Source organism: Momordica charantia, assembly GCF_013281855.1.
Source record: "Momordica charantia cultivar OHB3-1 chromosome 1 unlocalized genomic scaffold, Mcharantia_2.0 BLBB01000001.1, whole genome shotgun sequence".
In the NCBI taxonomy this organism is placed as follows: domain Eukaryota; kingdom Viridiplantae; phylum Streptophyta; class Magnoliopsida; order Cucurbitales; family Cucurbitaceae; genus Momordica; species Momordica charantia.
The window spans coordinates 7,372,165-7,386,437 of NW_028275157.1; the positions used below are offsets into that span (position 1 = coordinate 7,372,165).

Here is a 14,273-nt window from a genome sequence, read left to right on the forward strand (position 1 = left end):
GTCGACTGATGAGGGGTCACGGCGCGGTGGATCTGTGCGGATGACGGAGACCGGCGAACGACAGGTTGCGTCGCGGATGGGAGTAGCGGCGGATCTGTGCGGATGTCACCGATGCAAATCGACGGTGAGGACGACAGATCGACGGCAACAGCTGCGTTGCCGTGTGGAGTTCGTCGGAGGTAGCCTTACCGGAAGGAGGAATGGATGCCGGCTAGGATTTTGATTGACAGCTAGGGTTTTGATTGACAGCTAGGGTTTTGATTGACGGCTAGGGTTTTAAAATTAGGGTTTGGTATTTTTGATGATGGCTAGGGTTTTGAGAGTTAGGGTTTACTTCCTAAGCTCTGATACCATGTTAATTTGAGAGAGAGAAAAATATACTCCTTGATTCAAACATGTAACTTAGGTCTTCTTATATAGGAGAATGACCTACTACAAACAAGGATAGTAATAAACACCATAAAGACTGAATATCAACAATAAAGACTAAATATTGACAACTAATATTGACACCTAATATTTACACAAATATTGATAAATCCAACACAAGGTTCTGATAGGTCTCCAATAACAAAGGTGTATGCAAGAAAGGAAGGCAATGTGGGTGAGGGAGGTGTCATAGGAGCGTAGTGGAATTGTAGAGAGTGGGCCCAGTTAATTATGGGTGGTTTTGGGTATTTTGTAAGTTAGGTAAATACTCCTATGGTAGAAGGAAGGGTCATGTTTTTGGTCATCTTGTCTTAGGACTGTTTGGAAGAGGTTCAGGAGCTCTCTATTTCTTCCTTGGCCCTTGTAATGCCTTCATATGATAAATAATAGTAGAGAGTTGTATCATTTGTGGTACCAGAGCATTGTTCCTGGGAAATGTCTAGTGGAAAACAAATGGAAAGTCGTATTGAAGCAGTTGAATAGAGAGTAGCTGGAGCTTTAAGCATAGTGGAAGAAAACCAGAGTGAAATCAGAAAAGAGATGCAGAGCTCAAAGAAGACATGAGACTATTGATGGCTACCTTGGCACAGAAGTTGGATGTGGTCGAGCAAGAAAAAAGAAAAGAGGATACGGGAAAGGCACCTGTTGAAAAGGTATCATAAGGGGTGGGGGAAGCCAGCAACGACAATTCCAGTGACAGCTCCAATCGATTGACGAACACCACAAACACCACAAACACCTTGGCCCCAGCGTTCGATTTGCGACTATGTAAGCTTGAGGTCCTATATTTGATGGAACTAACCCGAACGGATGGCTGCATAGAGTCGTCCCATACTTCGTGATAAATTGCCTCACGTACAAGGAGAAATTAGAGTAGCAAACATGTGATAAATTGCCTCACAAACAAGGAGAAATTTAATGGTAGCAATCTTATGCTAGGAGGGTTAAGCGCTCGACTGGCATCAATGGGAGGAGAAGGAAGAGAAGGAAAAGGCGATTGGAATGTGGGAAGTTCAAATTAAAATGTTTTTCTTACTATTCAAGTATTTGGCTAAGTTCAAAATTAAATCAGGCTTTTGTTATTTTTATTTGACTTACTTAAAAACAGCCCCCAAAATCCATAACCTGGTCCCACGCCCACTTTTCAAGCCCATCCAACTTCAACGGTGCTAACTCTCCCCCTCACTCTCTCCCTCCATGTGCTTCATTTATCCCATACCCCCTCATCTTCTGTTAGGTACTCGAATACAAGAACCTAACAAGAACACTATTTTGCAATACCAAAGAGTAATTACAAGAACCGATAGCCTTTCGAGAGGGCTATCTCTCTCCCAAAGAACTCTTTCAAGTTCCTTACCAAAATACAATTCTCCAAGATATCTTCCTCCTCTCCCTACCACCCTTATTTATAACCACTCTCCTAACTAATTACCCTTCTAATTACCATACTACCCCATTATACTAACAAACTAATATTCCTCTATACCCCTAATAGGGCTCTCACATATACCCCTAATAGGACTCTCACATCTTCCCCCTCTCTCTCTTCCTCCAAACTCTATTGCCGCCCTCAAGATTTTATTTTAAACTAATTCTTATAGCAGATGACAAGATTATTTTTTTAAAAAGTCTTATTCTTTAAATTTATCTATAAAAATAACAACCTTACAATTTTTTTTGATGGGGATGTTAAAATAAGAGACTATTTTATTTTGAACTATCTCATATTAAAATTAAAATACTATAGAAAATTGTATTTACTTTTAAGTTACATATTAAAATGAAAAAGAAATATCTGATATTCAATTAGCCATATTTAATTATAGCATCCCTTTTGTAATTACAGCTTAGATTTTCTCATATCCAGGAGAAGTTTTTTATTATTTTTTTTTGTAATACGTTGGATGGGTTCTCCCTTTTGTAGCATTTCATATCATCAATGAAATTGTTTTCTATCTAAAAATAATTAGTCATATTTAAGTAACAAATCTCAATGAAATTGTTTTCTATCCAAAAACAATTAGCCATATTTAAGTAACAAAAGTGTTTAGGGATGGTACTCATTTAGAAATTTTATAGGGCAAATACATTTTTGGTCCCTAAGGTTAGGTGTCTATTTAGTCCCTGAAGTTTCAAAATGAACACTTTTGGTCCCTGAGGTTTGAGGTAGGTGTCTACTTGGTCCCTGAAGTTTCAAAATGAACATGTTTGACCCTTGAGGTTTAAAATAGGTATCAACTTGGTCTCTGAAGTTTTAAAATGAACACTTTTGGTCCCTGAAATTTGAGAAATAGTTCAAAATGGTCCTTGATTTTTTTTACCGTTAATTAACTAAAATTAAAATGACGTGGCAAATTGCAATTAAATTGTTCATTGTAGTTGCTGATGTGGCAAATTATATTAATTAAATAATATATGTGTAGGTGATGGTATTTTCTCTCCCCTTTCCTCATCTCTTCCTCTATCTTTCTCCTACCCTTTTCCGGCGACCATGTCTTTGCTGCCGCCGTCCACCATTCATACAGGACATATATCATTTAATTAATATAATTTGCCACATCAACGACTACAATTTAATTGCAATTTGTCACGTCATTTTAATATTAGTTAACTAACAGTAAAAAAAAATATATCAGGGACCATTTAAAATTATTTCTCAAACTTCAGGACCAAAAGTGTTCATTTTAAAACTTCAGTGATCGAGTTGACACCTACTTTAAACCTTAAGGACCAAAAGTGTTCATTTTAAAATTTCAGGGACCATGTAGACACATACCTCAGACCTCAGGGACCAAAACTGTATTTTGCCGAATTATATGTCATAATAACATAATATATGAAATTGATGTTGCCCATTTTCAATCTTGGGATGGAGAGGTGGAAGTGCTTTAGAATATTTCTGTTCTAATTGTAACATTCGAAAAAAAAATCTGTATATATATATAAATATATATATATATAAATATATATATTTAAATTATTATTTTTATTTAGTTGTTTTCTTTATTTTCTAAAAAAAAAATTTGTTTTAAAAATTATTTTTTAAAAGATAATTTGCTCTTAGAATTTGAAAAAAATAAAAAGAAAGAGTTTTATTAAATCTTTATCTTTTTATTATTCTTTTTAAATAAGGATTCATTAGGGTTTGTTATAAAAGCCCTAAACCCTAGGTTAAACTATTAGACCTAGTTTTCTCTCAAACAAAAAAAGAAAAGAAAAAGAGTTTTGGTATTTTCTCTCAAAGATCGGTAAGTTTTTCTTCCTCATTGTTTTAGTTTTATTTTTCTTGATTTGTAGTTTTTTAATTCAGTTTATTGGGAAAAGTTTTGAAGTCTTTGTTTTTCAGAATAAAAGATTTTAAGGACTTTTGCCCTAAAAATTTTCCAGAATTTTTGGTTTGAATCTTTTTGTTTATGAGATTGTTTTTGGGCTATTTTGAGACTCTTTTTGCATAAAAAGTTTACCTATTTGTATCTTATAAATTATAGTTTGTTGTTATGATTTTTACATGAAAAATTATATGTTTTTACCAAGTTTTAGAGGTTTTCTATATGGTTTTCAGATCTTATTTTTCCTATAAAAATTAGTTAATTGTTAATTGTTTTATGGAAATTTCTTGGAAGTTTTATTTTATAAAACAGAAAATTTTTCAAATTTAAAATCCCCAAATTTTCAATTGTTTAGAAGGTTTTTAAGCTGGTTTTTTTGAGAAACTTTTTGTAAATTTAGTTCGTATTGATTTATATTGATTATTGTAATTTTAAAGGTTGTTATGGTTGATTTTAGAGGCTTTATAACCTAGTTTTCAGATCTGGTTTTGTAGCCCCAAATTCATACTTTCCTAATTATTTTACATAAAAAAGTGTTTTGAATGAGAAAATTGGGTAGATAAGATTTGGGTTGGTAATTGGTTGAATTTTAAATCCTTGGATAGGATTTAAGAATTGATTTTGGATATTGGTTGTTTCTAGGGCTCTAAGTTGACAACTACAGTTAATTAGATTTGTAGGATTTCTGAGAGAGGTAAGTAATTTGCCATATCCCTTCGAAAAGTGTTGTAAGTAATTTGTCATACTCCTTCGAAAAAGTATTGTAAGTAATTTACCGTATCCCTTCGAAAAGTGTTGTAAGTGATTTGTCATATTTCGAAAACTAAAATGTATTTTGGATTTGATAGGAAGATTTGAAATTGATATCTTGCATATGAAATTGAAGTTTTATAATGGATTTGAAAACTAATTTGGCAATTCATATTATGTTTATTTGCAAAGTATTTGAAGTATTCTTATATGATTTGTTAAAGTTTTGTTTAGATTTATTTAAAGATTTGAAATTGATATTATGTTTATTTTTGAAATATTTGAAATCATGTTTCGAGGATTGATAACGCTTGTTTTAAATTATTTCAATGTTTTGAATTAATTTAATATTGAAAGTAAGTATTTGTTTTCATTTTATTTGAAAGATATTTTGATTGATTTGATAAGGCTATCCGGATATGCCATGATTTTGTTTTGAGGAACGTTTTGCTTATTTGGGGTAGTAGCCTAATTTGGAATTGACAGATTTTTGTTCTGGCTTATTTGTGGGATGACACTTTTGTGGTTTGGCATTCCTTGGGAATGAAGATTCATGTGTGTGTTATTCATTCACATGGTCTCACACTTAAGTAACTCTGTTCTGGCCGATATTATTTCGACAACTCTGTTCTGGTCGATATTAATTCGACAACTCTGATAGAAGCTTCTGATTAATTGGTGTTACCGACGGGTAACCACATATGTTCTGTAGGCTACCCAAATAATGCAACCATCCACTCTGATTTTGAAAGTATGAATGAATGAAAGATTGTTTTGAATGTTTGAATGATTTAGTTATTCAAAAGTTTGAAAGTTGTACTAAGTGTTTTAGAATGAACTTTGAAAGTTTTGATTGAAAGAAAGTTTATTTTGAAGGATTTGAAGTTTGATCGAATTAAAGTTTGTTTTGAAAGAATGAAAGTTTGTTTTGATTGACTGGAAATTTTATCTTATTTGAAGACTTTGTTTTCGAAAATCTAGTTTATTTTTGAAAGTTTTGAAAATTGTATTAAATATTTTTAAAGGACTTTAAAAGTTTTGATTTGTTCGTATTTTTGTTTACGATGTTTACGAATGTTTTGAAAGGAAAATGAATTTTGAAATTCGATATGGAAATTGCTTATTGAGTATTTTTGTACTCATTTTTTTCTGTTTTTCTAAATGTTTTCAGATGAAGGTTCAAGTGACTGTTGAGATAGTGATTGAGGAATAACGTTCTGGCATGAGGAGTTGAAATCTTTAGTATTTTCCATTGTTTTTAGCTTATGAGAACTTAGTTAATTCTGGTAGTTATTCTTTGGCTTTATTATAGTGTAGGTTTTTTTTTGTGTCAAAGTTGGACTTGTCCTTATCTTTTGTCATAGTATTGTATTAAATAAAGAAGTATTTCCGTTAATTTAGTGTTTAGTTGTTTACGCTTCCGCATTTTGTTAGAATGATCGTATTGGAAAATACGGGTTGTTACACTAATTTTGAAGTTAATTAATCTTATTTTGTTAAACTCCAAATTTTGGTGCTTTCATTGCTGATGCTGCTGTCTCCAGTTGTAAATTTGAACTATTTCATGTAATTTTTTTTTTAACTCAATCAGCAGTGTTATCTGGGTTATTTTTATACAATCATCACTAGTTTTTCTTGCAAAGCTTTAGGATATTCATGTATAAATATCTTATATTTTGCATAAAATTGTATTCATTGAAAAAGCTTCCACCTTAATTGTGATAATCATTTTTCTTATTAGGCGGTATTGAATGTCAATTTCTAATAAGGTTTTTGTCATTTAAGGTTGAAAGTGGTTCCGGATCTGTTAATGACGTGGCAAGCACAATGATGCAAAAATTTTGGGATTCAGCACTTGCTTTAGAACCACCTGATGATACTGATACTCATAGGTATGAGTTCTCCTTAGAAATTACGATGCTATGCAGTTGTCTGGTTGTTTCTGGCTGTAAACCTTGGTGAGAATTTTGCAGTGAAATGTCTGCATTCATGGCTTCTGAAGGGATACTAAACTATCCATCTCTAGGTCTTGGAAATTCATTTGCGTTTAAATTTGAGGATCTGAAGGGTCGGGTACATCGTGTAAATTGTGGTGAGTGCTGGTAATTTTTTATAGAGATGATTTTGCAGAGCCTTTATATATATATATATATATATATATTCTTTACGATATGAAAAATCAATTGTGGTTTATCTGGGCCTTGGGGTGGGCGCGGGTGCCCCTGGGTATAAGAGAGCAAAGCTCCAACTCTAGTTATTAAAAAAAAGAAATTTGTTGTTGGTTTAAGGCCTTTACTTTAAGAAACCATAAATATCAAAAATCCCGTTCACTTGTATATAGTCTTGAGGGAAATAAATTCCTCATCTATCTCAAATTCATTGACAAAATTTAGCCCCTCTGGGAGAGAGGAAAGAAAGAACCTAGGAGATCAAATTCCTTTTCCTCTTACCTATTGGAAGAAGGTATATCCTCCTTTAACTCTCTTTCCCACTTACACTTGTGTCTCCAACCTTTCAAAACTTTTACTCTAACTACCATCTTTGGCAATAATTTTATGCGAGCTAGTGGTAGTAACAATAGTTATAGGTCTAAAAGCCTTCACCCTCGTCACTTTTCTATGCAACCTAGCATCGAGATCTCCAAGAAATATTTGTTTGTTTGTTCTTGATGGTGTTCTGAAGTTAAAGAAAACCTAAGATCTGAATTTCGGCTGGTACTCTGCTTAGCTATTCGGCAACTATTCCAATTGCTTTGAGAAAAACATCAATATTTTCCTTCCCATTTTGTTTTCCTCTTCTCTGTATCTCTGTTTTCCTTAATGCATAGTTCCAAAGGATTTTATCAGAAGGTGCTTGGGAAGGGTTAAGTGGGGATTTGAATGAAAATTCGATTTGGGGTTGGGAATTGGGCAGGGCAAGTTCTATTGATCTAGCCAACTAGTTCTAACATGCATCCAACTTTTATGGCACTAAACAATTATTTTCCTTGGACCTCTTTAGCCCACTTTTCAAACGTTAGTGGAGCGTGACCTAAGTTCTAACTATTATGAATGGACAGAAATGCTGCCATATACTTGTGGTAGCATTCCGGAAAAATCTATTGGGGTAAAAAAGATCAATACTGTGTAGATCATTTATGATTCCTTTTAATACCTCAGTTCTCATGAAAGTACTTTCTCATTACTACTGTTGATGGCCTTCATTTTATGTTAGCCTTTCTTAGGTCCGCATTCAAGGTTATTGAAATAATGAAACTCTTAAATCTGTCCAGAGAAACAGGTCGAGTAGAGTCATTTCTATTTTTCTCATCTTGTTGCATTTAACCCCTTTTGTACCTGCCATCGAAAGCTGAACCAGTAGATCTTCTCTTAATCATATTTTTGCTAGGAGGGTAACTCCAACCTTCCATTAACCTACATCATGAGGACGCGAGCGAACACTACATATGGTGTTTTCATTGGCGAGAGTCTGAAAGCATTAACCCTGGTGAATTTGGTTTAAAGCTTTAAACAAGGGATAAAAAAATATAGGTGTGGAAAGTTGTGTATATAGTGATGACATGGTTAATTAATGGATTTCTATTTACATGATAATTCTTTTTTTGGAAAATATCTTTTTTAAGCCTCTCCGAGAAATATAAATTATAAGATAGATTCTATCCAATGAATCAACAATTTAACAATTGTTTCTTTAGGCACTGAGACCTTAGAGGAGTTGGTATCTGTTGTCATGCAAAGGGTTGGTGCTACTGACAATGCCAGTCGTCCTCTGCTTTTGGTACGATTCTTGCTACTTTCTCTGAGTGATTTTTTTTTGTGAGTTTGTTGCATAAATCAACAGTTTTGTTTCTTGTACCAGTATGAAGATGATGAAGGTGATAAAGTAGTTCTTTCTACGGACGGTGACCTCGCTAGTGCTGTAAACCATGCTAGATCCACCGGACTAAAGGTAGTAGTTTAGTGTTCTTTGTTTGGTATTATCCTTTTGTGACATCATTTTTTCTTGTTTTTATTGTCAAAATCTTTTGGTTCTCCGAACGATTATTGTGGTTTTTTGTGCTACGTTACTGGGATGTTTAATCGGTCATAATTCAGAAGTACCACTTTAAATATGAGACACAATTGCGCCAATAAATGAAATGTACAAAAAGGGATAAAGGTTAAGGCAAGGAGTTAAAAAAGGTTATCCAGTTGGTAATAATATGAGAGACCTCCTATTAAGGATGTGTATTTCAGGAAGGAGAGGGCGCGTGGTAATTTAGTGTAGGTCGAGTGAGGTGGGATAGTGGCAGACCTGGTTTACTTATAGTAGGGTTTTTGGGGTATTATGCATGATGTATATATCGGCTGTAGAAATAGGGTGGGCATCTTTTTGGCTAGTTTCTTGGTAAGGTTTTGGAGAGGTAGGAAGCTCTCATATTTCTTGGCTCTGTAATTCTCTCTCTGTTTATCAATAATATAGGAGCGGTTCCTATTATACTAGAAGAGATTGAATAACTAGAGAAGTGTTTAGATAAAGAACACCAAGAGGATGGAACAAAAATTGAACTTCTAATATTTTTCGAATTCCCTAAAAATCGATGGACACGTACTATTTTTCCTCATCAAAAATTTTCAAAGAAATGCATAAGAATCTCCCTGTAGCAGATGCAGTTTTACGACAGCTTTCTTTCCAGTCAATTTTTCTGGTAGCTATTGGTTTATTTATGTCTATTATCTTTGTTTGTTTGCTAGTTTTGTGTAGGCCAGCTAGTTTGTTTGTTGCCATTACTAGCTAATGAGTAGTTAGCTGAAGCTGAAATTAAGTAGCCTTTTATGTATTTGGAATATTTTAGTCAGTTTTATTTTAGCAAAACTAGTCTACACCAGAGTGGTGTTAGAGCATTTCGGTTCTCTAATTTTATTAAATTTCAGAATCCCATTTATGTTCATGCTGAAATCGAAGGAATTTGTTTTATAATAGACTGCTGAATTTTCAGTTTTTACTTTCTATTTTCATGTTTTTATTCCTTGGAAAACACCTTGCAGGTTTTAAGGTTGCATTTGGATTTTCCCGAGTCGATCCAGCAAAGAGAAGCTCCAATTGATGCAACATTAGACCAGAAATATGGATCATTGCCTATATATTCTGGTGCATTGGCTGCTGCCATGGTTCTAACCAGCATTGGTGTATTGATCTACTTGAAGCGCTCTAAGATGTGAAGTTAAAAGACAAAAATTATTGAAATGCTCGTAAATTTCGGCAGAAGAATACATTACGGTGTCCAAGTTCTTAAAGAAACCGAGATAGAAAAGGGAAAGAGTTGCAACACCAGTAGCGTTTTAGTAATAAAATGAAAAGGAAAACTCGAGGACTGGTTAAGGTTCTTTTTGCTCCTCCGAAAAAGAACATGGAGGAATATAGATTTCTTCCCATTTGATCTGTTAGAAAAAAACTGAGTGGCATTCATAATGCTAAAAAGATATCATGGGAGTACCATCCTCTATTTATATTATGGTTGTGTATTTATAAATAATGTTTTAAAATGTCAGTAGACTACATAATTTGTAATATCCATACTCTTGTAATTTTTCTCTTTTCAGTAGGGGTGTAAATATGTCGGTTCGGGTCGATTTTCCGTCAAAACCGATCCGACCCGACTCGAAAATGTTCGGTTTTTGTTCGAGTTGGGTCAGTTTGCATTTTTTTTTCCTCCTCTTTTGCTCTTCTTCAATCTAGGGTTTTACTGATCTTCAACTCAAACAGAATGAAAAAATGGTCTCAGAAGCTCGGAAGCAAACAAGAGAGAGAAAGATGAAAGCAAAATTATTTTATGTAATCTCAAACCCACCCTCCAAACCTTCAACATCATAACCCACCTTCAAATCTTCCATCAAAACCCACCTTTAAAATACATCAAAACCCACCAAAATACATCAAAACTCACCTCTAACGTAAAAAATAGAGAAATCCATCCAAACCCACCTTCAAAATCAAAAGAAGATAGTAACCTACGCCTCGTACATTCTTAATGCAATGCCATTAAGCAGCAGGAACGATATTTAAAACGTATATGCAAGATGGACGGAATAGGTTAGCGGTCACGGGATAGCAAAATGTGACATATGTGTTCATCAACAAGTGTGGTTAAGTTATGGAGGGAATACATCAAAACCCACCTTAAAAATACATCAAACCCAACTTCAAAATACATCAAAACTCACCTCCAACATAAAAAATAGAGAAATCCATCCAAACCCACCTTCAAAATCAAAAGAAGATAGTAATCTACGTCTCGTACATTCTTAATGCAATGTTAATAAGCAGCAGGAACGATATTTAAAACGTATATTCAAGATGGACAGAATAGGTCAGTGGTCATGGGATAGCGAAACGTGACATATGTGTTCATCAACAACAAGTGTAGTCAAGTTGCGGAGGGAATACGCATTAATGGTTGGGAGAGATTACTTACAGTGTGATAAAGGAGGTAGCAGTGCAATGAATGTCTGTTCTACTGCTTCACCAATCGAGCAAGGAGAAGAAGTGAGTAATGAGAGGAATGAATGAATGGGGGGTGGTACCTCTGGGTTGTTTTTGTTTTGTTGAGCTTCTATTCCAATTACAATACATTTTCACATTGCATTGATCACTATGATTACACCTCAATAAATGGAAATGAATGGTGAATGACAAGTTATCATTACAATCTACCATGTAGTTCAATCAACCGCACAACATTAAAGGTATCTGACGACGTGTGGGAAAAGCAAAATTGTCAGCGAGAGCGAGATATAACGAGATCGATAAATATGAATAGAGATGGATTGCATGATCTTGAGCACGCGCTCTAACAACGAGATCAAGATAGAGCGCAGTTGAAAGAGGTCATATCGAGAGCGAGGTAAAGTGAGATCAAGAAATATGAAATCGAGAGTGAGTTAGAGCGAGATTGAGATCGAAAAAAAAAAACAGTGCACATCATGTGGAGCAATACTGAATCCAAAAAAAAAAATCGAGATGCCTGCTGAAATCATACTATCATGAACAAATCACACAAAAAACTACATAGAAATATTATATGATTCAATGAATACAAAAATATGGCATGTTCATTCAAAGTACGATTCATCGTGCCAAAGTTGTGTGGCATACTAAATCCTAATATATGACACTCCAAACTGTACAAGAGTTTCTAAAGTATTACCAGTTACGAGATAGAAACTCTATGAATTTACATGAAAAAAATGCCACAATTTATACCACCTTTTGCCTCGTGTCGGTCGTAGGATGGTATACATGCCAAGGAGTCCTCTTCAGCTTGCAATCCGTCCCATACAATAGCCCACATGCATACAACAGCGATGGGATGGTATGACTCAATGACTGCAGGTCCACCATCAACTTCGGTATGGGAATGTGCCCTAGTAATGAGTCGTACACAAAAATATTGGACTGGTTCATATCTATGGCGACCAGGACCCAGCGATCTCTGATGTTAAGCGGGTTGTATACTACATCGACGTCCCTCTAGGCTGTAATGAATTTTTCCACCCGACCCAGCACAACCTCCATGCACTGCTTATATACGTCCCAAGTGGGGATCGTGTCTTGGAAGATCTTCCCCTTGATCAGTTTATAGGGGCCAGCTGTAGCAGTAAGAAGTTTCTGCATAATAGCAACGTCGTAGACGATTAGATTTGTCGAAACGTAAATCTTGTATGTGTATGAACTACCTATCTTACGATTTGTAGTGGGTCCATGACAATAAACTTCTGGACGCATAGGTGCGGCCGCTTACCGAGCTTCTCATGATGAAATGTTATGGTAGCAGTTTCCTGCAATCACAAGTATAACACTTATTGTTTGTGAGACGTAGTGCAGTTATGGGGCCTAAAACTATGCAATGTTGTGTATCACTTACCCCATCTTCAACCTGTTCCTTAGGATTCAGGATGTTAATGAAGAATTTCCTGGAATATCCGTTGTGCACATTCCATGTTATGGACGGGCACTTGACGTCGTCATTCCTAAGGTCCCATACCTAAAGCAACATCTCGGTAAACTTGTAGTTCGGAATGTTATGCAATGGGTTGTATTTGGGACGAAATGGCTTACCCTGGCTGGCTGGCAGGCACCGGCTCCACGTCCACCTTCTGTTTCTTCTTTTTCCAACCCGTGTCATCCAAACTGAAGGGTTTCATTTCCGTCCGCTTACGCTGCGTCCTTCTTGGTTCGGTGGAATCTGGAACCTACAGAACACAGGAACCATTTTTTACATACATAGTTAGTTAGGTTTAGAAAAATGTCTAGAATACCATACCTCAATTTTCGTGGCTGGTTGCTTCTCAGCCTTCATTCGAACAATTTTCTTGGACTCAATGGGTTCGGGTGCATTGGATTCGCTTACACCATGTGGGGCTTGTCGCGGTACCGTAAATCAGATCGTGGTCGATTTCTTGCCACGAAGGGGGTTTCTTCTATTGAGTTGGTTGTGGCACAATGACCAGCGGTTGAGGAACTTTTTCTAAGGCCAAGTTTGTAGAACCCACAGGATCACTAGGTTGAGGGGTGAGGGTTTTATCAGACGGTGTAGGGGTGGGGGTTTTTGAGCTGGTGTAGGGGTGGGAATATGTTGACGGGTAGGGGTTTTATCAGATGGTGTAAGGGTCGGGGGTGTTTCAGCTGGTGTAAGGGTAAGAATAGGTTGAGGGGTGGGAGTTTTATCAGATGGTATAGGGGGCAGAATAGTTTGAAGGGTGGGGGTTGTATTTGCTGGTGTAGGGGCCGGATCACTATGATCGGGTTGATGTGGCACCTGAATCGTGCAAGATGGGCCAACAATGGTGCTTGAGGCAGGAGGCTCAGCTGTTGGCTCACACGTTGTCTTTGCCAGTATCCTGTACTGCTGAAGGTGCCATTTGGATGTCCACATGATCCATAGCAGGGGTACTCGACGTGATGTCTGGATCGGTGAAGTCATTTTACTACTGGAATGGATGGAATGGGCATCCGGATTGGGTCTTCCGACTGCAACGTCCAACTCCACCCCCATCGACAATACCAGTGGGCTTGGCTAGTACAGAATCTTCAGGATCGAATGGGTGTAGAGTTCTCTCTGCATCATCGGTTGCCCCTTCATGTATCGGCTCGCCTGCATGAACTACAACATCATCCTTTCCACATTCGGCACCTCCGTGTTCATGGTCATCAACATCCTCATCATGCTCGGGGATATCATCGGATACCAATGGACAGGTGGACTGTATCTGACGGAGAGATACCAATGTTGACCTCGTATCTATCGATCCGCAATAGCAACAACGTATTAGTACTTGGACCGAATGAAGACATATAGTATACTAAGTTATAGAAAAAACTACCCGGCACAATCTTTGAAGCATTACTTTCATTTCACTTAAGTCTGACTTGACCTCCGTCATGTCCGTCTTCACCTCCACCATGTCCCAAGCTAAAAGATCCAACCTTGTCTCCGTAACCTCAAATCTATCATTCGATCCACGGGTGTCGTCCCATTGTGTAGGGTAAGCATCGCGTGGCGTCGATCTATGTGTTTGTCGCGTGCTTTGCCCCACATTAGAACGAATATAAGTATTTCATACTTCAATTGTTGTCAATTGCCGAGCTTTGAACGTGGCCTCTGTACGTGGCATGTCCGAAGACTCCTCCACCACCGCTTGTACAGTCGGTTCCAACAAGTGCGCCGCGTCGAGCGGGAGATCGTCTTGGGCTACAATATTCTTAGTGATGGGGGAAGAATGTTGT

At 36.5% G+C, this 14,273-nt stretch overlaps 1 protein-coding gene across 1 annotated transcript in view; it reads left to right on the forward strand.

Annotated features, from left to right (window-relative positions):
• Window positions 1-10,060, forward strand: part of LOC111024124 (CBS / octicosapeptide/Phox/Bemp1 (PB1) domains-containing protein) — a 31,923-nt gene extending 21,863 nt beyond the window's left edge. Inside the window, exons 10-14 of the mRNA XM_088126390.1 lie at window positions 6,294-6,400; window positions 6,482-6,600; window positions 8,203-8,285; window positions 8,367-8,456; window positions 9,536-10,060. Coding sequence (XP_087982516.1) covers window positions 6,294-6,400; window positions 6,482-6,600; window positions 8,203-8,285; window positions 8,367-8,456; window positions 9,536-9,709 — 573 coding nt within the window. The 3' untranslated portion in view covers window positions 9,710-10,060. The remainder of the gene's footprint in view (window positions 1-6,293; window positions 6,401-6,481; window positions 6,601-8,202; window positions 8,286-8,366; window positions 8,457-9,535) is intronic.
• The last annotated feature ends 4,213 nt before the right edge of the window (window positions 10,061-14,273 follow it).